The sequence below is a fragment of the Pseudochaenichthys georgianus genome, chromosome 5 (assembly GCF_902827115.2).
Source record: "Pseudochaenichthys georgianus chromosome 5, fPseGeo1.2, whole genome shotgun sequence".
Lineage (NCBI taxonomy): Eukaryota > Metazoa > Chordata > Actinopteri > Perciformes > Channichthyidae > Pseudochaenichthys > Pseudochaenichthys georgianus.
This window is the reverse complement of record NC_047507.1, coordinates 34707555-34730130: the sequence shown is the minus strand read 5'-3', so window position 1 is coordinate 34730130 and position 22576 is coordinate 34707555. Positions and strand designations below refer to the sequence as shown.

Genomic DNA, 22576 nt, shown 5'->3' with positions numbered 1-22576 from the left:
AGCCGATAATCTCCACATATCTACCCTACTTTTATAATTTTCGAATCATAAATCTAATAGCCAGAAGCAAAATGCTAACGTTATGCTATTGTCACTACCCGATCTGCCCGATCTGCAGTGCGCATGTGCGAGATGGACAACTCCGGTCGGCAACCCAAGTAGGACACTTGACACAGTGGCTTTTGGCAAAGCTCAAAAAAAAAACTCGAGAGAGATGAGTTATTAACAATGTGACTTTACTATTATTTAACAACTCTTTTTATTGGGTTATTTTTTTATTTGGGGTACATGGTCAGAATAAGTGAGAAATGGATTTAACTTCTGTTGGACAGCTATATGCATACATTCACAGTAAATATTATTCAGTATGATAGCTGTCTAACAGAAGTTAAATTCAAGTTAGCTGTTAAATTGAAATAAATAAATATATCTGAAATAAATGGCAATAAATTGACAGCGAGCAAATAACTAATTACCTTTAGAAGTACACCAAAACATAACTAACAATGTAAATGTTGTGTTGGAAAAAAAGTTAATGTAAGAAAATGTTGAGCTAAATACTTTTGGCACTGTATATACAAAGCTTGGAAAAAGGCTTATTGTGGCTGTCATACTTGCATACAGTGGCAACTAATAGTATTGTGAAGAAATGTCATGACAACCATCTACAGACTGTTACTGCACGCTGATTGTTGTGGTCCTATTTAGGACAACACGTTCAGAGCTGTCCTTGTTCCAGTCCGCCCCTGATTGATTATTGCTTTAACTCGTCATTTACCCCAATGTTAAAGCTTGTTGATGATATGTGAGATTGTAAATTGTCATGCATTCAAAAGTGTTAACTTATTTTTTCTTTCAACAGATTCCAAACCAAAGCAAGATCAAACAGCACTTTTTCTATTTCTTCTCTTCTCCCTCCTCAGAGCTACATTCCCTACATTTCTTCCTGTCTTCTCCCCATTCTTACCATCTTCATCTCCGTCTCTTTAACACTTCTCTTTTGTATTTATAAGCATGTGTACACACACACACACACACACACACACTCTAGGGAGGGACAGCTAGAAGACGCCATTTTCCTTGCCGATTTACTTTGTAAACAACGAAAGGTAAATTGGTTTAATTTCAATGGTATTGGTTGTGTGCCCGATGTACTGATTAGGTTGATTATTATGTGCTTGTAATTCAAAGTGAATAGGAATAAACTGGGAATGAAAAGCAGATTGTTGTGAAAATGCATGACTACTTTATTGAAGGAGGAAGAAGACGGGGCCAGAGCAGCATCTAGCAGGAGCAGAATCCGCTGGGTCGGCAAAGATGCTCAGGGGCGTCCTCTAAAGAGGAGGAGCAGAAGTGGGGCAACCTGCCGACGTACTAAAGGTTTGTGCATGTATACAGGTATTCATGATAACATATCATTTTCTTTTGATTGTTCGCAACATGATTGGTACAGCATGTTTCAGCTTAGAGAGGTATTGAACAAATATCTGTTATTCCGTCGTACGTATAAAAATAGGCCATTGTAATAAATAGTTAGAGTTGGTTAGAACTGTTAGAACTCTTTCATGCATACATTCGCCTGCGATTGCCTCCTGTTCTCTGTAATTATTATCCGTTATCAATATATCTATTCTTCCAGGTATTTCTCCACTGGTTGGGCCATGTTATCAATACCGTGTAACTGTCACGTTGGAAGGGACGAAACCGTGACATCTTCACGTCTCCCAGCATGGTAAATCGTCACATGTTCACGTCTTGCCGTGATACCGGGTTGGTTTTTTGGGGTGGAGATGAAACAAAAATATGTGTGGTGGTGTTATGAAGAAATGTATTACACACTGTTGAGAGAAATTAGAGTTTGTTTATTTTATTAATAACTTATAGATAGATCTTTATTTGTCATTGTACAGGTACAACGAAATTACAATCGACCTCAAGGTGCCAACACGCAACAACAGGACAATATAAAAACAACAGGACAATATAAAAACATTATCAGCCCTGCTCTGATGATTTCAGATGTATTGGCATGAAGTCCAAACATTACACTCAAAGGATCAACAAACCAGCTATCAGACAATTCATCGTAAAATCCCATGCTGGAATTACGGGAGGAAGTTGGGTTCAATGTTGTCAATGTGTTTATTTTATTTTTTAAACGTTAAAGTTTCCAGATTTGTGAGAAGTGAGAGAAAAGTGTAAGCGCATTTACACCCTAATTATAAAACTAAAACTACCAAGATTGTTCAAAGCCTATACTTATTGTAAGGGTTCTTATGGGGAGTTCTTTCTCGTCAGCTGCAACAGTCTAAGGACTAACTATGAAAGCCCCCCGAGGCAATTTGTGTCATTGGGACGTAGGATTTGATTGATATAATGAATAGTTTAGTTTATTTCCTAAACATTTTAATTGTTTGTCAATAACTGCTATGGATGGAAATACAACAGTAAAGAGATAATCATTGTGTGGCAGTTTACATTGACTTCTGGACGGGGGGCCAATTTGGAAATGTTTCTTCTCCTTTCCATAATGCACGAGTAAATGTTACTTTTGTACCACCGAAATGTAACTCTTGCAAATCTTTAAGTTCCAAACAAAAGTACCTTACACCCTGATCAGAAATGATAAATAAGATCTTTAAAGAGTGATACTTAGAACAGCAGTTTGGAGTGAGATATTGTCTAAAATGCCCTCGATAGGTTTATACAGAAATGAAACAAAACTGGTCTGACTTCTGTTTTGGGTTTACATTGTATTGACATGTTATATTACAAATGCATTATTTAATATTTATAATATATATATATATATATATATATATATATATATATATATGTCTTAAAAAAATGATTTACAAATATAATAATTATTGAAATTGTATATGTAAGGGATAATGTGCAGCGAGGCGGTCATTATGGGCAAAAGAACACCCGACAGGCAGATCACCTGATGCAGTTTGCTTTTCAGCCAAACTGTATACGGTTCAATCGACCGGACTTCTTTGTGCAGATGTGAGCGTCCTTAACAACGGTCTGTCTGTTCTGGATAAACTACGTGTCACATGTTCTGAATTGACCAATCAGAATCGAGTATTCAACTTGTCACGGTCGAGTGAAGGAAGCAGGACCCAAATGCAGATAACTTTTGAGAAACCCTTTATTTCCAGGATAATGCCAAAACACGGAACACTCACCGGTGAACTCAGTCACCAACAAACAACGACCCAACACTGAACACAGAAAGAGACGAGACTAAATACAGGGAGGGGTAATCACGACAACGAGAAACAGCCGGGCAGGGGAGGAGAAACACAAGGACAACAGGTGAACACAATCGGGTAATCAGGGAGGGAAGCAGACAGAAAGCAGACAGGCAGGAAACGGGGGTGAACACTTTACACAATAAGACAGGAAAAACACCAACACAGACAAAACTACAAACGTGACATAACATGAGAATCGTGACACAACTAAGCCATGTAATAAATGTACATAAATATATGTATTACATTATTTAAACAGTTGATATTATTATCACTATCATTACAATTGGTATTTTTATACAAATTATTATCATCATTACTATTGTTGTTATTAATATCATCATTACTATTATTGTTATTACCGTTACCATTATTTTTATCATTATTACTATGTATTTTCTTTTTGTTGTTGATTAAAACTAATATTGATGCATTAATGCAAGGGACTTCAACAGGGGGGCATTACCCATAGGGGGGTCCCTAATCCTCCACACTTCCGCATCCAAACATGCGGACAACCCAACTCCTTCTGGGGGACCTCCTGGTCAGGATCTGTTGAAACCTCCCCTCCCAGTCCTTCTCCATCCGCAGCAGCACTTTAGAGTCCTCTTCACGCTGGTCCACCAGCTGCTTCTGGGCCAGCACCAGCTGGTCCATCTGCTCCCGCTGGCTGCTCAGCAGGGGGTCTACGGTCTCCCACACCTGCTTCATTGCGTCCTCTGTTATTTCCTGCAGCTGGCTGATCTTGATGTGAACCATTCCCTGTTTTACTCTCTCGATAAACTCGTCTTCAGCAAGGTCTTCTCCACTATCTGGAAACCTTGGGAGACCTCCAAGGCTCTCCCTGCTCCCTGGGGTCTCTGCAGCGGGTGCATTTTTCTTCTTTGCTCCTTGGAGCGGTCCCTCCTCCTCAGCTGTGAGACCGATATCTGTTCCTGTAGCTTCTGCTTCTGGCTCTTCCTGCTCATCACTAGACAGGATGTTGGCAATCCAGTACAGAAATCCTGGGGATTTCTTCAGCGGCAACTCTGGCAGATCCTCAGGAGCCTGTCTGCTCATGTGACTTGGAGGCGGCTGCAGCCGTTTACTGGCCACCTCCAGCTTGTTTTGGAGATCCATGTTGATGGCAGATGCAAGGCTCAATCTGGAGGCTGACCTTACCTGGGTCTCCTTCAACTGACTGCGGAGGACCTTGTTTGTTGTCTCTTCGTTCAGTTTAGTCTTGGACTGCTTTGCATGCATTTTCTGAAACTGGCACTTTAAGTCCTTATTTAATTTGATTTGGAATTTAAGGTTTCTAGCAGTGTCTTTCTCCCTGCCCACAGCCGCATTCAGCTTCAATGTCAGACTTGCAATTTCGTCTCGCTGCCCAGAGCTTGACCCTTCTACTGCATCTACGCCACGCAGCCGATCAACGACTGCACTCAGGGTCTCATACTTCCTTTTCAGTTGGGCTCTTTCTCTTGCCTTACACGACAAAAGGTCGGTCCTGGTGCAATCAAGTTCTTTACAGGTGTCCATCACCCAATGTGTATTAATATAGGCATCCACACGGCTTCTCAAATCCTTGTTATTTGCCTTTGCCATGTTTGCTTGTCTCTGGTTTGTGTTGAACTGAATAGATTGAGGAAGAACTTGTGTGCAAACCTGTAACTTTCTACTAATGAGAGTAATATTTGAACAAGTAAATAATGAAAAATGTAATGTCTTGCTACTCAAATTCACTTGTGCTAACCTTTGCCTAATGACAGAAAATGAGTTTCCCAAATGATTTTATAACATTCCATCCGACAGTAAAATTGGCTTTGATGATGTCATCACATTCCATGTGATGTGTACAAATTGCAGTTCAAAACAAATCCACTGATTGTTACCATGGTAACAGTAAGAAATAAACACATTCATATTTTACAGGTGAATTAACGTAAAAGTATTAATGAAAAAGCAAGAGGAAGGTGCACTTGCTTCTCGAGTGCTAAGTTAGTTCACATTGGCAAAGTAAGGCAAATTCAGCAATTCATCAAAAAAAAGTTATTCGCATATTTATTTTTGCGTTTTTTGTGCTGAGGCGCATAGTGCGTAAAAGTGGCCAAAGCTCTGCAGAGTTCCAGCTCTGGCATTAATATCAGCACCAAACTGTGCGCCGGGAGCTTCATGGCCGAGCAGCTGAATCAAGCCTTACATCACCAGACACAATGCCAAGAATCCAAGTCATCTTGGACAGCTTGGGGAAGGCCCTTTTCTGTTCCAGACTGACTGCCCCACAAAGCAAGGTGCATGAAGGCCTGGTTGGATGAGTTTGGTGTGGAAGAACCTGACTGGCCCGCACAAAGCCTTGACCTCAACTCCATTGAACACCTTTGGGATGAACTAGAACAGAGAGCCAGCCTCTGGTCCAACATCAGTGTCTGACCTCACAAATGCTCTTCTTGCATTCACAGACACACTCCAAAATGTTGTCGAAAGCCTTCCCAGAAGAGTGGAAGCTGTTGTAGCTGCAAAGGGGGGACCAACTTCATATCAATGCCTGAGAATGTGGAATGGGATGTCATAAAAGCTCCTGTAGGTGTAATGTGTAGGTGGCCCAACACTTTTGTCTATGTAGTGTACGTGTGTGTGTTTCAGTCTGCATATATACATTTTTAAGTATGCAATTTACTTTTTGCTTAATGGTGTCTTCACAATTAACAAAGTTAACTACATTGATTAGCATTATAATTATTTTTAAATAATATGTATTCATATTGTGACAGAGTTCATATGCACTCGTGTTTTTCTTTAAAAATAACCTCTTTATGTTACACGTCATTTCACCTACATATTCTTCATATTTGTATTATCACTAGTATTGATTCTAAAAGTGCTGCTATTGTTTTTCTTGCATTTTTACATGGTATTTTTTGGTCATAAAAAAAGAATAATAAAAAAGCAACAGGGATCAGATCTGAGGCGGGACAGTGTTCAGGATCAAATGAGAGACTAAGACACAAACATGGCCGCCTGTTGTGACGATGATCTTCAGAAACCTTTAACCAGTTATTTTAATATTAGGGATACATGGATTTGTCCTTGTTGAATGTTAAAATCTAGTTTTTACAACAAGGATGACACTAGGATTGTAAGGGTATAAAGGTATCTTGGTATTAAAGTTGACCAATTTATCAAATTGTGTACATTTGTTTATATACAGTGTTGAAAAGAAATTACGTTTAGGTGTGTGAGTAAAAGGTACACACATACAAAATATGTTCACATTAGGACATTATTAAACTTTAAGCTGATGTCATTTTCATTCATGAATTGAACATGCTAAAATAGTGCTTGCATGTACACTACATGCTTTAGTTAAATTAGGAGCGTCTGCGTTGCGCTGCGGCGTTTTTAGCGATCGCGGCCACTCTAGTCAATGGGTGCTATTCCACCAGACCTAGTGGAGTACTTCTGACCACAGAGTGTGAACGTTGTGATCAGCTGTTTTAGCGCAGTTCTCCAGTGAAGGGGGGGAGCAGACCCGGCTGCAGACATACGTCTCTGGGCGGGCATTTGATGTACCAGGGCGGGCCCACCCCGAAACTTACATTTCCCGGGAAAACTGAATTGTGAAAGAGCTGACATAATGCAAACCCAACGCCTGCAGGGGGGTCTGGGGGGATTCTCCCCCAGGAGATTTTTTGAAATACTAACATAAAATACACATTCTGGTACTCTCTTGAGAAGAAAAATAAATAAATCTATTACTACACAATATATTTAAAAAAAAAATGAATGCCATTTCAGTTTTTTGTTACTTTGTTCTGAAAGCTGAACCTGCTGCTCCTCACAGAGAGAAGAGGGAAGAGGCTGTGAATTACTTTACATTGTGGATAAGGGTGGATTGCCCCCATTGTTCTGTGTGTCAAAATGAAAGACAGCCCACACATCAATCATCAAACCGTGGGGTCTTATTTCATTACGTGTAATGTTGTATCGATGTATATAGAGATGTACTGTAACTACAGCAAAAATATTCTCCGTCGGGACTTCCTGCAACAACACCACGTCGTTATCTTGATTCTGATTGGCCAGAAGACATTATCAAAGATGTTCTATTGAGAAGATGATCACTACGTGACAAAAGTTTTCAAACCGTTTCTAGTCTTCGGTATTTCCAGACAAGTGACTGCTGAAATCAATCTTACTAACTGCTGTCTGTGCAATTTACTCCGCGCGAGTTGGCGGACTTTATTTAGCTTACTTTAAAATCATTTTTCATGGTGGGCTAAGCCATTTATTGGTATGGCTGTAGCCTACCCAAGTATACCCTGGCGCCGCCACTGAACATAATAATAAAACAATTAAAATGTTGTATTCAGCCCTGATTAAAACAGCGGGCCCAAATCCTGGATGGTCGGGCCCAAATCCTGGATGGGCGGGCCCGGCCCCATGGGGCCCGCCCATGACGCCGGGTCTGGGGGGGAGTCTCCCTCCGCAGCCGGTTGGCGTAGTTTTGGCACAAGTCCGTTGTCCAGACCGACGTTAACAGCAGCCCTGTCTGTGCTCACGGAGACCGACTCTGTCGTCCGGTGATCGAACCGCCTTCTGGAAAAGCTTCACAAGTACGTCGGTACGGAAATGCGCTTTGTGACACAAGTGACGGTCCGCATTTCAGATTACGCACATAACCTGCGTACCAGTTATGTGCACCCCTGTACTACAGCAAAAGTATTCTCCGTCGGGACTTCCTGCAACAACACCACGTCGTTATCTTGATTCTGATTGGCCAGAAGACATTATCAAAGATGTTCTATTGAGAAGACGATCACTACGTGACAAAAGTTTTCAAAACCGTGGCTACTGAAATCGATCTTACTAACTGCTGTCTGTGCAATTTACTCGGCGCGAGTTGGCAGACTTTATTTTGCTTACTTTAACATCATTTTTCATGGTGGGGCTAAGCCATTTCTTGGTATGCGTGTAGCCTACCCCAGCCATACCCTGGCGCTGCCACTGGTGGCACGTATGGGGCGGGCCATTCTGCACATGCGTTAAATGCGTTAAATATTTTAACGCAATTAATTAAAAAAAGTAATTACCGCCGTTAACGCGATAATTTTGACAGCATTACTTTAAACCAGTGGCGAACTGTCAGGGCCTTCAAGGTATTCAGAGAATACCCTGGAACACTCAGATAAACAAACAAAAAATCGATTTAATTATATAAATAAAATGAATAAATGAGAATCGTATCTGTGTTTTTGATCTGTAATATTACAGTGTTACGTTGATTTGTTTGTCCTTCTCGGACCATGCACTACGCATTTCAGTGGTTTTGTGAAAGCAACCAATCAGATCTTGTTCTGGGTCTCTGGGTAGAATATCCTTCAACCAAGGTATTCTACATCCTTGATAGAATGCCCTGGCTGTTGCACTGAATGAGCGCGTACGTTTGGACTGACAGTTTGATCAACCAATCATATATTGATTTGTAGCCAATGGGCGTATTCTTTCAGAGTTCCCCTCGGTTCCAGGGTACTGTAGAAGGCCCGCTAGTTAACTGGAGAGAGACAGAGGATCTAGATCAGGGATCACCAACTACATTTGTCCAAGGACCGAAATGTAACCAATAGACACTATCGCGGGCCAGCGATTTTTATATAGCCCAGAATTTTATAAATAGTATTCAGATTACTTTTGGAATACTTTCTTTTTCCATAACAGATGGGTATGTTTTGGTGAACAGGAGACACTTATTTTACTGTTTTCATGGCTTATCAAGATCACAAACACGACATAAAAAACATCACCCGGACTGCATTCTTTGTACCGTCTTAAAGCCTTTCCTTGGAATATGTTATGAATTGTAAGGTGTCCTTGGGTGCTTTGAAAGGCGCCCCTAAATAGAATGAATCATCATTATTATTTATTATCTGAAACGATGTAATAACTTTTAAAACTTGTTCCAGTCACTTGCCCCATGCATTCAGCAGCAGCAGGCCATTCACTTTGATTTGATCCCGTTATGAAATGTCATCATTTCGACAATAAAGAAATGCTACATAAACGTTATCTTTCAGATTTTATCAACCATTTCCGTTTCTAACTTTCAATATATTTAAAAAGAGATCTCTCTCTCATCTGCATGCGGGGGCGGGGCCTCACAGACACGCTGCATCTCTCTCTCGCTCACAGACAAGCTGCAGCGCAGTGCACACACAGTTCTGCTGGTAATGAATATTACATTTTGTGAGGAAACTTTTCCACCAATAATTCCAATAAGTATTCCAAAATGTATTCACTTCAGGTTTACGAAAGTAACTGCAATCAGATTACTCGTTTTTCAAATGTAACGCCAGCTGAATACAGTTAGCCTACTTGATTTTTGTATTCTGATTACGTAACGCCGTTATGTATTCCGTTACAACCCAACCCTGCTTCTAGGCTACTGTCCCGCAGCTCCAGCCTCTCTGTTGGACTCTGTCGCAGCGGGGCTACTGCTGTGGTGCGGAGCGCATTAACCAGACTCTTCACAACGAAGGATCACTTCTTCTTCAGGGGAGGGAAGGTTTCGCAGTACGCAGTCTACTGTCCCGCAGCTGCTGCCTCTCTGTTGGACTCCGGTACAGCACCTTACTCACGAGACGTTGTAAACAAAGAAATGGGTGGAACGCAGTAACCACTCCGCCAACGCCACAGTCACCCCCGTCGTGCGGGCCGGATGAGAATGTCTGGCGGGCCGGATGTGGCCCGCGGGCCGCCAGTTGGTGGTCACTGATCTAGATGAATGCGACGAAGCAATTCATGCCGTTTTATTGTTTTTAACGTTGAAATGACAAGTGCAACAGGTGAAGATGAAGTTGGTGCGGATTTATTGTGAGTACCCTTTTCAAGACGACAATTCAGTGAAAAGACGGACATTATAATGTCGCGGAGGGGGGGGGGGGTGTGTGTGTCTACAGAAGGTCCAGTTGTGATAGACACGGTTCGCCACTGATTTAAACACAAGTCATGTGCGCGGAAATGCTGTTCAACCATTGGTCAAACATTAAGGGGATAAAAACGCAAATCCCGGCAATTTCTACCAGAGCCTCCGCCATAGAGCATCGGCACTTTCGGCAGGTTATTCTCATGCTGCTGTTAATCTGGAGATCAGCAGACACTAGCGGCCCGCGGCGCGCATATGATTATAATCAGACAACGTCCGTTAAAAAACATTATAACATGAGAGACGTTCTGCAGTAAGGAGGGGCGTTTCAACCGACGACAGGTGTTACTTTTATGTAGTTGACGGAGCATTTTTACTTTACACGACAATGTTCAACACTTAATTCTGCTTCAGTCTTTAAATTAACAACCGCGGTTGTCTTGAAAGACTCTTTCGCTAAAGATTTATGAAGACATCCGCGTTCTTGTGACACGTAAATACTACGCTTCCTATGTTTTGGTGCGGACTGCGTTCACACCAGCAATGAACCTCTCCAGAGTTCGCAAGCAAGCGTTCCGAGACCACCTATTTTAGCGGACCAGAGTCCAGAGTTAGTTCACTTCAGAGGTCTCGGACTGCGTTCACACCGACTCAAATGAACCGCGCCAAGCGGCTAAACGCACCAGGGTTCAACCAGACTTTGAAAGGCTGGTGTGAATGCGCCGTTATCTCAGTGGGTCTCAAACGGTTTGGTCACAAATTATTCAAAAGATTATTTCCGCGGCACACCTTCATATGATCATTATAGTCTATATGGCAGTAAAACAAGAATAGAGTTTAAAAGGGGTGGGATTTGTAAAATATCCATAAAGAAAAAGAAAATCTGTTTACAGTTCTGTTTCATAGGGTGTTATTGAGAGATGTATCCATAGATCTCTTAATGTTGCTCTCAAAGTGCACCAGATTGATGCTTTTAACTTCAATATTTAAAAAAAAATCTTCCCGGGGGAGCATCCACCCGGACCCCCCAAGAGGAGGTGAGGTCCGCCCCCACTCATAAAAATTAGCACTTTACCCCTGCCTATATGCAGTGAGCTGATTATCGAGCCTTCATTGTAACAGCGGGTGTACTGTGTGTGTGCGTGTGGGGAGTGTTGCAGTAGAAAATTCCACTGTAGCGCCGCGGCCGCCGCCACTGTGGGCTAAGCCCCGAATGTTTTCAGGTAATGTCGATGCTGCGTATGACAGACAGTCATTATATTACATTACATGACATGTTAGACGCTTTTATCCAAAGCGACTTACACACTCAATACTGTGGACAATCCCCACAGCAATTTGGGGTGAAGTGTCTCAGGGACACAACGACATGCTGACTGCAGTGGGGTTTGAACCTGTGACCCTCTGATCCGAACACCTACGGACAACTCACTACCCCACACGCCTCCGGTAATGATGAAGTCCGTCACCATGGTATCTTTGATAACATTGTCAGTCCATCCCTCGTAGTCATCAGGGATGTGGGAGCTGTTACCGTAGGGACAGTCAAAGCAGTGGGCAACATCATAACCGTAGTTACACAGCATCCTGAGCACCACCTGACACACAAAACAGCAACATGTGGGAACTTACATTTTATAAAATATTTGACTAAAAATCAACACTGAAAAAACTGAATTGTGACTTTAATTAAATGTATTATGTCAATAATGTCTTCCTAACTGTATCAGGTGAGTCGAAAGCAATACTTTTAAGTTGAAATACTAAATATTAGATTCAACGTTATAGTATTGCTTTCAACTGACCTAATACAGTTATGTGAAATGTATTGATATAATACATTTAATTAAAGTCAATATTTAAGTTTTTTAAGTGTAGGAGTGACAGATTACCTCGTCTTTGAGGGCATACTGCAGCGCTGAGGGGAAGTGAGAGGTGTTTACTTTGCAGTAATAGTTGACGTTGGCTCCATACCTCAGCAACAGGTTGATCAACTCGTTGCCCACGCGCAACGAAACCTTAAAGACAAAACAATCAATCAACATTGGCATCACTGGTGGGACAACCTTTTGACGAACAACATTATATTAATCCCCAATACTGTGCATCGAATCCGGTTGTAGCTTTGGGTGCCAGATATGATCATTACAATGGCACCAAACCTGGCAACCTCACTGTGAATACAAGACCAAAGTTTCAGTATGTAAAAAATCCATTAAAGCTGTTCTGTTAGTGTGCATATTAAACTATCTTGATATGATTCAGTGCTGCGAGAATGAGTCCTAAAATCAGGAAGAAATTAGTTAGCATTTTAGCACTTCTGGTTTCATCAAATTTCATGTTATTTTGGTTAGATGCCTGAAAAACGATCTCTAGGAAGCTTCGTAGATGTCTTAAAAAAGGGAGGTTGCTTGCAAGTTGCTAAATACGACTTCGGAGGTTATTTAAACGTCATTACGTGGAACACGGAAAATCATTTACTCTCTATTCTACCTTCACAGGTAACGTTTATTTTGTTAAAGTTGTAAACAAGCAACAATTAATTGGAAGCTTATGGAAGTGAAGTGTAGTTTAATTAGCCTCACATTAACGTTTAACTTCTGGCAATTGCATTTATACTTTAACAATCAATAAACAGGTTGATATGTTGAGATTTTCCTACTGGGCAAAAAAAAAAATGTACACTGCAGCTCTCAGATGATCAGACATACAGACACACACACACACTACCTGCAGCCATTTGATTGGGTCTTGGTTGGCCATGGCGCCGGCCTCCAGCAGCAGTTTGGCTGACGGCACGTCATTATTCAAGACTGTGAAGAAAAGTGCCGACTTCCTCCCGTCGTCATAGCTACGCTGAGCCCAGGGATGGAGCATGTCGTTGGGGTCAAACCCCGCATCCAGCAAGGCCTGATGGGAGTTTGCGAGGAACAGCAATACAGGTGTATGTAAAACACTACAGTTTACTAGTAAGCCATTTTATTTAAGTCATATTCCAACACCATGCCCATGAGAACACACACACACACACAAACCTTGATGCAGTGTGCATGTCCTCCTGCAGCAGCAGAGTGTAAAGGATTTATCCCGCTGTTGTCGACTTCCCCCTTAGAAGTGACTGGAATCAGCAGATTTAAAACCCTGACACACACACAAACAATTTCAATCAGGAGAGACGTGATGTATGAAATACATGTTTATTACCGGGACACATGATATGAGAGAATGGTGATTGACAGATTACAACAAATGGATGAACTGATGTTTGGCGATTAGGCCCCGGTTTGCAGGATGATCATTCGGGAGGGGAAAACCGCTCTGATGAACCCCCCGGGGTCTAGACACTGGTGGTGGTGATAAGTAGTTCGGTCCGGTTCTGAAGGGAGAAGGTTTTAGCTTGGCCCTGTATTAGGAGACGGAGGCGAAGGGGTGGAGGAGGGTTGTTCGTTGACACCTGAAATGACAACTGCCAGAGAGGGAAGAGCAGATTTAAAGGGGTTAGCGGGTGCGATGATTGGCTAGCTGGGGAGTAACGCCCCTGATCACTGATTGGGAGAGGAGAGGGTATTGAAATGACGTGTAACACCAGGGGGTATTGGTCTTCCTAATTGAACTTGCGCTAAGCTTCATTTAATTTATCTGATGTTAGAGGTTTTACATACTTGCAGAAAAACCGGACAACATGTCCTCTTGTAATATGATGGAGTAACATTTACTGCAGGTGTCCTCTGTGTGCGGTACGGTGGATCGGCATGTGTCCCATGTTTTCGGCCACGTTGGCGTCAGCGCCGTACTCCAGCAGCAGACTGATGACCGCCGGGTCTCCAGAAGCAGACGCCTCATACAGGATGGAGGCCTCGTCCTGCGCCTGGGACAGGACATCCGCCCCTGCAGGACAGAAATCAGAAGGGAATTAAACACAAAAAATGAAAGATAATTTGTAAAATACCTACTTCATCTATGTCCACCTCAAAATCAAATCAACTGCATTTACACATACAATACGATATTGTATTGTATTGTAATATAAGATACGATACAATACTGTATCGAAGAAGAAGTTTCTATATGAAAACTAAATATGATTTCAAATAGCATTAGAATATTAAATATATATAATTAATACAATTACACAACATTTGTGTCATACTGATATTTTACATTTCGGATTTCAGGACCGTTTAATTTGTTATGTTGTTGCTTTGTTGTGTTTTCTTTGACTTGTATCCTTTGAACATGTGGGAAACAAGTGTTTAGTGTAGCATGTTACACTTTGGACACTTATGTTTCTTTTCCTGATAATCCATAAATAAAATCAATGAATAAATCAATCAAAATCGCTCAAACTCTAATCTGGATATTGGAAGTTTGAAACGTTTTGTATTCAAATATATATGAATATGGAGTGATGCTGCTCCCTCACCTCTCCTCAGCAGATTCTCCATCACCTCCAGGTGTGCGTTCTGAGCGGCCAGAGCCAGTGGAGTGAGCCCGTAGTGGCTGCGGGGGTCCGGCCGCGCCCCCGTCTCCAGGAGCCGGGTCACCAGCTCCACGTTACCCAGCCAAGAGGCCTCGTGGAGCGGGCAGCGGCCGTGCAGGCCCTCCTTGTCCACGCTGGAGCCCTGAAGGAGCAGCAGCTGCACCAGGTCAGCACGGCCCGAGCGGATCGCTGCGCAAAGACACGGCTGATTTATGTGTGTTTTATTTTTTCAATGAGCTTAAATAACGTGTTTTGTATCCTCCTTATGAAAGTAATTAAGTACATTTACAACAAGTAGAAGTCAGCTTTATTGTCAAAATTACTACATGTGTTATACATCCAGAAATCTCGATATACCGTTTCCCACAGTGTGACATATATGCATAAAACAAACCAAAAAGGGCCTAGATAAATGGGGTATACAATTTAAAATGTTAATAATATATTTAAAATGTTCAAAATACAGTTTCAGTGCAGTAGCAGCGGAGATGGGCAGAAAAGTGACTGGTGCTGGATGAGGGAAGGTTGTGTGCGCGCGTGTGTGTGTGTGTGTGTGTGTGTGTGTGTGTGTGTGTGTGTGTGTGTGTGTGTGTGTGTGTGTGTGTGTGTGTGTGTGTGTGTGTGTGTGTGTGTGTGTGTGTTAAAGTCCAGGACCATTTGGGGCAGGGGGGAAAGGTGGGAGGCAGGGTGGAGAGTTCAGGGGGGAGATGTCAGAGAGGGGAGAGATTTCAGCATCCTGACCGCCTGGTGGAGGAAGCTGCACAGTACATTTCTCTGAGTAAAATGGACTCAAATTAAAGAAAATGTTACTCTAAAAATATTACATTTGGTCCCAACCTATATAGAGTAAAATGTAGTCTTTGTTCAGAGTTGTATTTTTAGAGTTCATTTGACTCTATTATGTGCTTATATTTGACTCTGCTTAATGGTTATGTACTCTATAGTGTATATTAAAAACAACTCTACTGACATTTTACTCATAATAGAAGGTAATTTTACTCCCAATCGAATGTCATTTTACTCAGAATAGAATAAATGAACCATAATGATCTTTATAATAAACAAGGTCAATAAACCAAAGTAACACGAGTGGGCGTGTGTGAAGCTGACCATTGAGCGGCCCGACCAAGCAAGGAGGCAGAGAGTTCAAATACAACCCGGTGTGGGCATTTATTCATCGCTGTGGTTCAGGATACACAGCCTCAATATGACTGTCTCACGTGAACACAGTCACCAGCAACAAGGACCTCACACACACACACACACACACACACACACACACACACACACAAACAGGAAAACAGAACCTAAACACACAGGACTAATCAAACCAACAGGACACAGGTGAGGAGGGAGGAGACAACACAGGGCACCAGGTGAACGCAATCACCAGCAACAGACAAGACGGGAGGGGGAACACTTTTCAAACTACAACAGGAAACAGAGACAGACAAACTAAAACATAGACAGGTCGTGACAAATAGATTCATAAATGACAGATTCACATGCTTCCTGTGCAATGTTTTAGCGTGGAACAAAGTAATATACTTCGCCAATAATGAAGCTATATAATATAAGAGACCGAGATCTACGGCCCCAGAGATCACCTCCGTTACAGCGTGGTCATGGTTTGACTCCAATAGAATTGACTCTGCATTTTTGATCGCACTCTAGAAGCAATAGCCGCGTTCACACTGCGGTACTTTTCCCACAAAGGTTCATGCGAACTCTTTAGTTCGCATGAACTAAGTACAGATCGCGTTCACACCAGAAAAAGTCCATGGGGGTGGATTAGGCCAATGAAGCCGCTGACGTCACTTCTTCTTCTTCTGCTTTGGGTTTACTGGCAGGCCGCAACCCACTTCACGGCGTATACTGCCGCCCAAAGTCCCCGGCCGGAAGTCCCCGGAGTTGGGGACTGGCTTCAGTAGAAGCTGCTGGGACTCCCAGCAGCTTCTACTGAAGCCTTCCGAGTAAATCGCCAGAACGCCGACACCTCCTCATCTCCACCGCTCCCATGTTTTATTTTGTGTTGCCATAAGTTAGTCTCTCTGCGTTTCTGCGCTGGGCTAATGCTAATAATGCTAATGCGAGGATAATAAAATGGCGGCTTCACAAAACTTTTTGGGAGTTTTACGGGGCGTGGTTTGCAATTCGCCCAGCCAATCAGGAATATAGCTCTTTTCTCAAAAAAGAGCCGCTCGAAAGTCCCTGCTACCGAGGGGGTAAAAAGGTTCACATGAACTACTTTTAGTACCGGCTCTTTTTGGTGTGAACGCGATCATGAACTAAGTTCGCATGAACCTTTGTGGGAAAAGTACCGCAGTGTGAACGCGGCTTATGAGTAATAAATACACTCCAAAATGATTAAATATCACTATTTCAGACCAAAATAGTAATTACTCTGGAAAAAATACTCACCAATATTTCCTGTGTATTCCTCAGCCTGGTGGAGCTCGAGCGGAGGCTGCGTAACCTTCTCTCTGAAGGCAGGAGGCTGAAGAGGCTGTTGGAGGGGTGGGTGGAGTCACCCGCAATGCTAAGTGCTTTGCGGGTGTTATATGTCCTGTGATGGGAGCGAGGCAGCGAGGATCCTGGGCAGAGTTCACAATGCTCTTGCGGTTGGAGGCGGTGCAGCTTCCAAACCACAGCATGATGCAGCTGCTGAGGATGCTCTCAGTGGCGCCTCGGTAAAAAGACAGCAGGCTTGTTTGAGACAAGCAAGACCTGCGCAGACCTGCGCAGTTGCGATCAACGTCTTGCTAGTGCGTTGCATGATGGTTAGTCATTTTGTCCGACTTACTCTGGAGGCTCGCCCACATGAGACTTTGAAATCTCGCGGAACAAAGACGCCCGCAGCCTTGAGAGCGAGGCGAGGCGAGTTGGCGCAGTTGCTCATGCAGTTGCTCTCCACGAGCTGCGGAAGCGAAATGCTTGATGGGAAACGGCTCGCTGGTATCTCGAGCTGAGCGCTCATTGGTGGTTTTTACCACGTGCTGCTGATGAAACTCTCCAATTGGCTGGCAAAAGTTTGTTGTTGTTTTGTGTCAGTTTTACGTAGCCACATCCATTCCCATTTCTCATCATTGTTCCACAATGTTTATCATCATGAAATTAATATCTATATATTTTATACTATACTGCTTACCGTTTTCATACTTTATATATCTTAGCATATTCATACACACTGTTCATACTGCTCACAGGCTGATATCTAGTGTATTCATACCCCACTGTTTATTCATCATTCAATTCATTCTATATGTTATTCTGTAGATTGTGTACATTACTTTTCACTTCACTGCTTGTTGCACCTGGTTAGAAGCTAAACTGCATTTCGTTGTCTCAGTACCTGTAATATGTGCAATAACAATAAAGTTTAATCTAATCTTGAGCAGGAACAAATGTATTTACTTAGTACATATCTGACATTAACGATTAAACACATGTGTGCATTCTTTATAAATGCAAACCGAGTCAAGCCGACTCCGGATGTGGCGGTATGCACCTTAAAGTTGTTTGCAATCCGCCAAAAAACCGAGAGAAGAAGAAGAATGCGAAGAAGAAGATGAAGAAGAAGAAGAAGCCGACTCGGAGCTGTCCGACTTCAGGCGAGCTTTTTGACACCTCCCCCGGCTGCGATCGGCTACTCTCGTCTACTTTCGAGGCGAGCCGCAATGTGTCTCAAACAAGCCTAGCATGATGGGGGGTGATGCTCCGGCTCGCTTGAGCTTCCGGATGAAGTACAGGCGATGCTGGGCTTTCCAATTAAGATGAAAGTATCTAACTTTTTTTATTTTCATTATATTTATTTGACAGTAATAGTTACTTCACGAGGTTTAGTGACATGAAACAAAAACAAATAATTATTCAACCATTTTGACTGACAGATAAATAATTGAGAACTATTTGGATCTATTCAGTCTATTTTCATTCCAGTTTCTCTTTTAATTATTTTAACTTTTTTATTTATGATTTTAAGTTAAAAAATCACTAGCAATTATTTATTTCATTATATTTAAACTCTGTGGATTTTGGATATTTACAATATTTAGCTACACAGTTGGCGAATGTGAAGTTTCTTTCAATTTAAAATGAACGAAAGTATTGAGAAATACTGTAGCATATACACATTTCATTTAAAACAAAAACCATTTCGTTCAAATGTTAAAAATGTGTTTCTGTTGCACAATTTGAATGATCTTTATATCTGAATATGATTATTGTTGGAGGAGCCTGGGATTTTACATTTTCATTGTGTAGAAGTTCTAACAATAAAGCCTTTGAATGTTTAACAGTTGTTGCGGTCAGCCTACCTACGAGCAGCGGGGAGTCCAGGTCACAGTCCTGAATGTCCGGCTTGGCTCCGTGTTGGAGGAGGGAGGAGGCGAGGAGTCTGTCCCGCAGAGTGCGACTGTCCACAGAGCCTGAAGCTGCAGGACAGGGTGCTCCGATGAACCTTTGTTTCATTATCAGGGTTTTATGTTATTGTGAACCAAAACCTTTGAATGTGAACTCCAGGATGTTTTGGTTCCTCTGAGCGGCAGCTTCGTGGAGAGGAGTCCATCCTCGGCTGTCTGTCTGTGAAAACCTGTCTCTCCGCCGGACACTGAGACCCTTCAAGAGCTTCTCGTTACCTGAAGGGATAGTGACAGGAAATAGATCATCTTCTGTCCCTTTTTCATATGGGCTTTAAACTGTGGGGGAAACTTCTGAAGCAATTGATTAACAACTCAGAACATATCAAGGCTGCTTTTTATGAGATTCTGCAACAAACAACACAGTTAATTAAATCTACATTATGATATTATTGTTAAATACTGCTGATTGACATTCATTGTTGCAATATATACTATATTTGGACATAGAGGCTGCAGTGTGCAAGCTATGTATTCACTTGTTATTGTCTGCTCACCTTTAGACCAACACCTGCCATACATGGAATAACAATTCCTATTGTTCATTGTTGTTGTATTTATTCAAGCCTCACCTTGTCTTATAGCAGTGAGGATCGCGCTGCTGTCAGCGGACTCAGCTGCAAAAAGAAAATCGCTGACTAATTTCAATAATCAAAGTGTTGTGAAACAGAACAGGAAAAGTCTTCTGATCTGATTCTACTGAAAAAATAGGTCAAATAAGTCAGGGACACTCAGTTTAAAGTATCAAATCAGATGAGCCCGAGGCTGCAAGTCAAAAACAAAAATGAATGCATCAATACAAATAATACTGTTGTTAAATGAATGAAATGTGATCAAAACTAATGCTTTTCTGTACGAATGCCTTCCAGTAGGACTTGAAAGGGGCCTATTGTGTTCTCCTGTAATGTTCTATAGGTTTGTGTGCATGTACTGTAAATGGTCTGCAAAGGCTAAAACCCCTGTGTTGCCCCCAGAGGGAGTTTCTCTCCCACACACTCCCCCCTGCCTGAAACTTACCAGGTAACACTTGCGCTTCTAGCGCTCCAACACATTGTACATGATAGGCTAAGGGGCAGGACATATAGCGTTTGACCAATCTCAACAGAGTCGGTCAGCTAACCAATCAGAGCAGACTGGGCTCTGGTTTCAGACAGAGGGTGAAAAGAGGTGCTGCGGCACAGGAAGTATGAGAAAAATAAAGAGCTTTTTGAACATTAAAGCAAGGAGACATGTCAGAGGAGAGGCACAGAATATAAATATGAACTTGAAGATGAGCATAAGGGCATCTTTAAGGAATTCTTAAATACCTCAATTTTAATTTCTCCTTCACACATTTCTTCCCATATTTCATGTTTGATAAAAACAACTACTTTCCCTAGCTCCGGCCTCTTTTCCTTTACACCTTTAAATACATTTGATTGAGTGAAAAACGTATATTTACTCACACTATTGATACAGTTTGTAAGGGATACTTCTGCTTCAATGGAGAGTCAGGACTCAGAGAGACACGGGACGAGCAGGAGTTCTGATGTCAAACACTGGCAGTTTATTACAAGCATCGGCCGGAGAATTCATATCACAAGTCACAGCAGCAGAAGGTTCTGACTGCACGGGTGGGATGTCATGTCAATTCTGATCAGCCTCGCATCTTGGTAGCCCTTTAACTAGTTTACCGAGAGCTACTCAGCATATTGGGGGAAGGTATACGTGAACACCTGGAGACACTGAATCACTTATCTGACTCTATGGCTCTTGTGACCGAGAGTTGACCGTTCATAAAACTGGTAATGTCAGCAATAGCTGAGACTTCCCCTTCCTTAAGACAGATAACAGACTTAGGGGTCGGTCGTAAAACGTCAACAGGCCGAAAGGTCAAATATCTTAAAGGTCCCATGTCATGGCCATTTCCACTGATCATAATTCCATTGTTGAGGTCTACTAGAATAGATTTATACTGTGCAATTTTCCAAACTCATATTGGTTTCGCATACAGCATCTCTGTAAAGTATGTGTATTCCCTCTCTCCACTAAACGGCTCGCTGCAGCTCTTGCCCCCCCCTCCCTGTGAGCCCAGTGTGCTCCGATTGGTGTCCGTGGAGGTGTGATTTCCTTGTTTAGCGATACACAGCGAAACACAGCCAAACTCACCCTGAGCACACACAAAGTCACAGCCGAAGTAAAAACAATGAGTGTGGCTTGATATTGAGAAGAAAAAGGTTGATAAACGCTGTGAGAATGGGTCTGCAGAGAGAATTTCGCCGCGATCCCAACTGTCTGTTATCAGCCTGCAGCCAGGGAGGAGAGATCAGCAGAGCTGCCTGCACTGAGTGTGTGAGGAAGTCCGTGGATTGGTCAATTTGGACCAATCAGCGGGGCTTAACTTAACGGCTCCACGGATTGGTCCATTTCGTTCCGGGGACGACATGACATCATGCGTACCCGGAAGAATCAATGGACAGTGACGTATCTCCAACGAGGCGTTTTGGGGAGGAATTTTCTGTGTTAGAGTTTTACTCGCTACATGGTGTACTTTGAGGGTTTTGACTCTGCACACCGTTTACATGCAGACAAACCTTCATAACACACAGGGGGACGGGTGATAACCGGACGAGCATGACATGGGACCTTTAAGCAAAGACTAAATTAATCCCTAACACAGTATATAGTGTTGGAGGGCTGTACCGTAACAGAGGACTGAGCAGAACTTCTATCACGCAGGAGGAATTTCACAAAAGAAAACCAAGCCTCAGAGAAACATTTGTGAGCTTTATTTGTTTTGAACTGACCTTTTGCTGTCTGCTGTTGTGGAACCTCGCTGTGTTTCCTTCTGTTTGTTGCTCTCCAGCAGACTTTCTTCAATCATGTACTGAGTCGCTGCATCTTCATCATCTTCATAATCATCATCCTCATAACTTACATACTCCAAAACGACCACAAACAGGCTCCTTGCTCTTTTCAAAAAAGGAGCATTTTGTTAATATTTCACTGATCATATTTGCCAATTGATTCTGATTCTGAGATTTAAGTGCCAGGTTGGATGAAAACTACTATTTAAATGTGTTATTTGAAAAATGTTTAACTAGTCCCTGGGAAGCCAAATCAGCGCACAACTTAAAGCATGTTAAATGTGGTGTGTTCAGGTATGCTTATGGTCTAAATGCGATATCCCTTGTTTAACTCCAACTGTGTCACTTTAATGGATGTTTTCCATCTTCAATGTTGTGAATGTACTGTATATTCTGCATACCTCATCTCAATGTTTATATTGTCCACTCTGTCTAGCGTACTTTTGGTATGTCTGTAATTATATAATGTAGCACTAACCGTACCAAATTCTAAGCAAACTGTAGTTGCAATTCACAAATACTGTACAGATTAGTAACCAGATGGAGTACTGGGATGTCTGTTTGTCTACATGAGTCCCTTAAGCACTGACCATAGCCTGTATACACTGTATATTTAAGACACTGAGCATCGTCTCTGGGTGTCTTTACCTTTTGGTTTGCTGTTGGGT

The 22576-nt window shown here is 42.2% G+C and overlaps 1 protein-coding gene across 1 annotated transcript; it reads right to left on the bottom strand.

The window, feature by feature from the left end:
* Positions 1-10174: 10174 nt before the first annotated feature.
* On the bottom strand, positions 10175-22314 carry LOC117446377 (ankyrin repeat and SOCS box protein 14-like). Its single transcript, XM_034082541.2, has 12 exons — positions 22310-22314; positions 21849-22013; positions 20577-20587; positions 19635-19679; positions 19147-19281; positions 18961-19077; positions 14588-14833; positions 13881-14052; positions 13200-13305; positions 12895-13074; positions 12057-12182; positions 10175-11762 (listed from the first exon to the last, which is right to left on the bottom strand). The coding sequence occupies exons 1-12, from the start codon at positions 22312-22314 to the stop codon at positions 11466-11468; spliced, it is 1605 nt and encodes a 534-aa protein (XP_033938432.2). The 3' UTR covers positions 10175-11465.
* Positions 22315-22576: the final 262 nt, after the last annotated feature.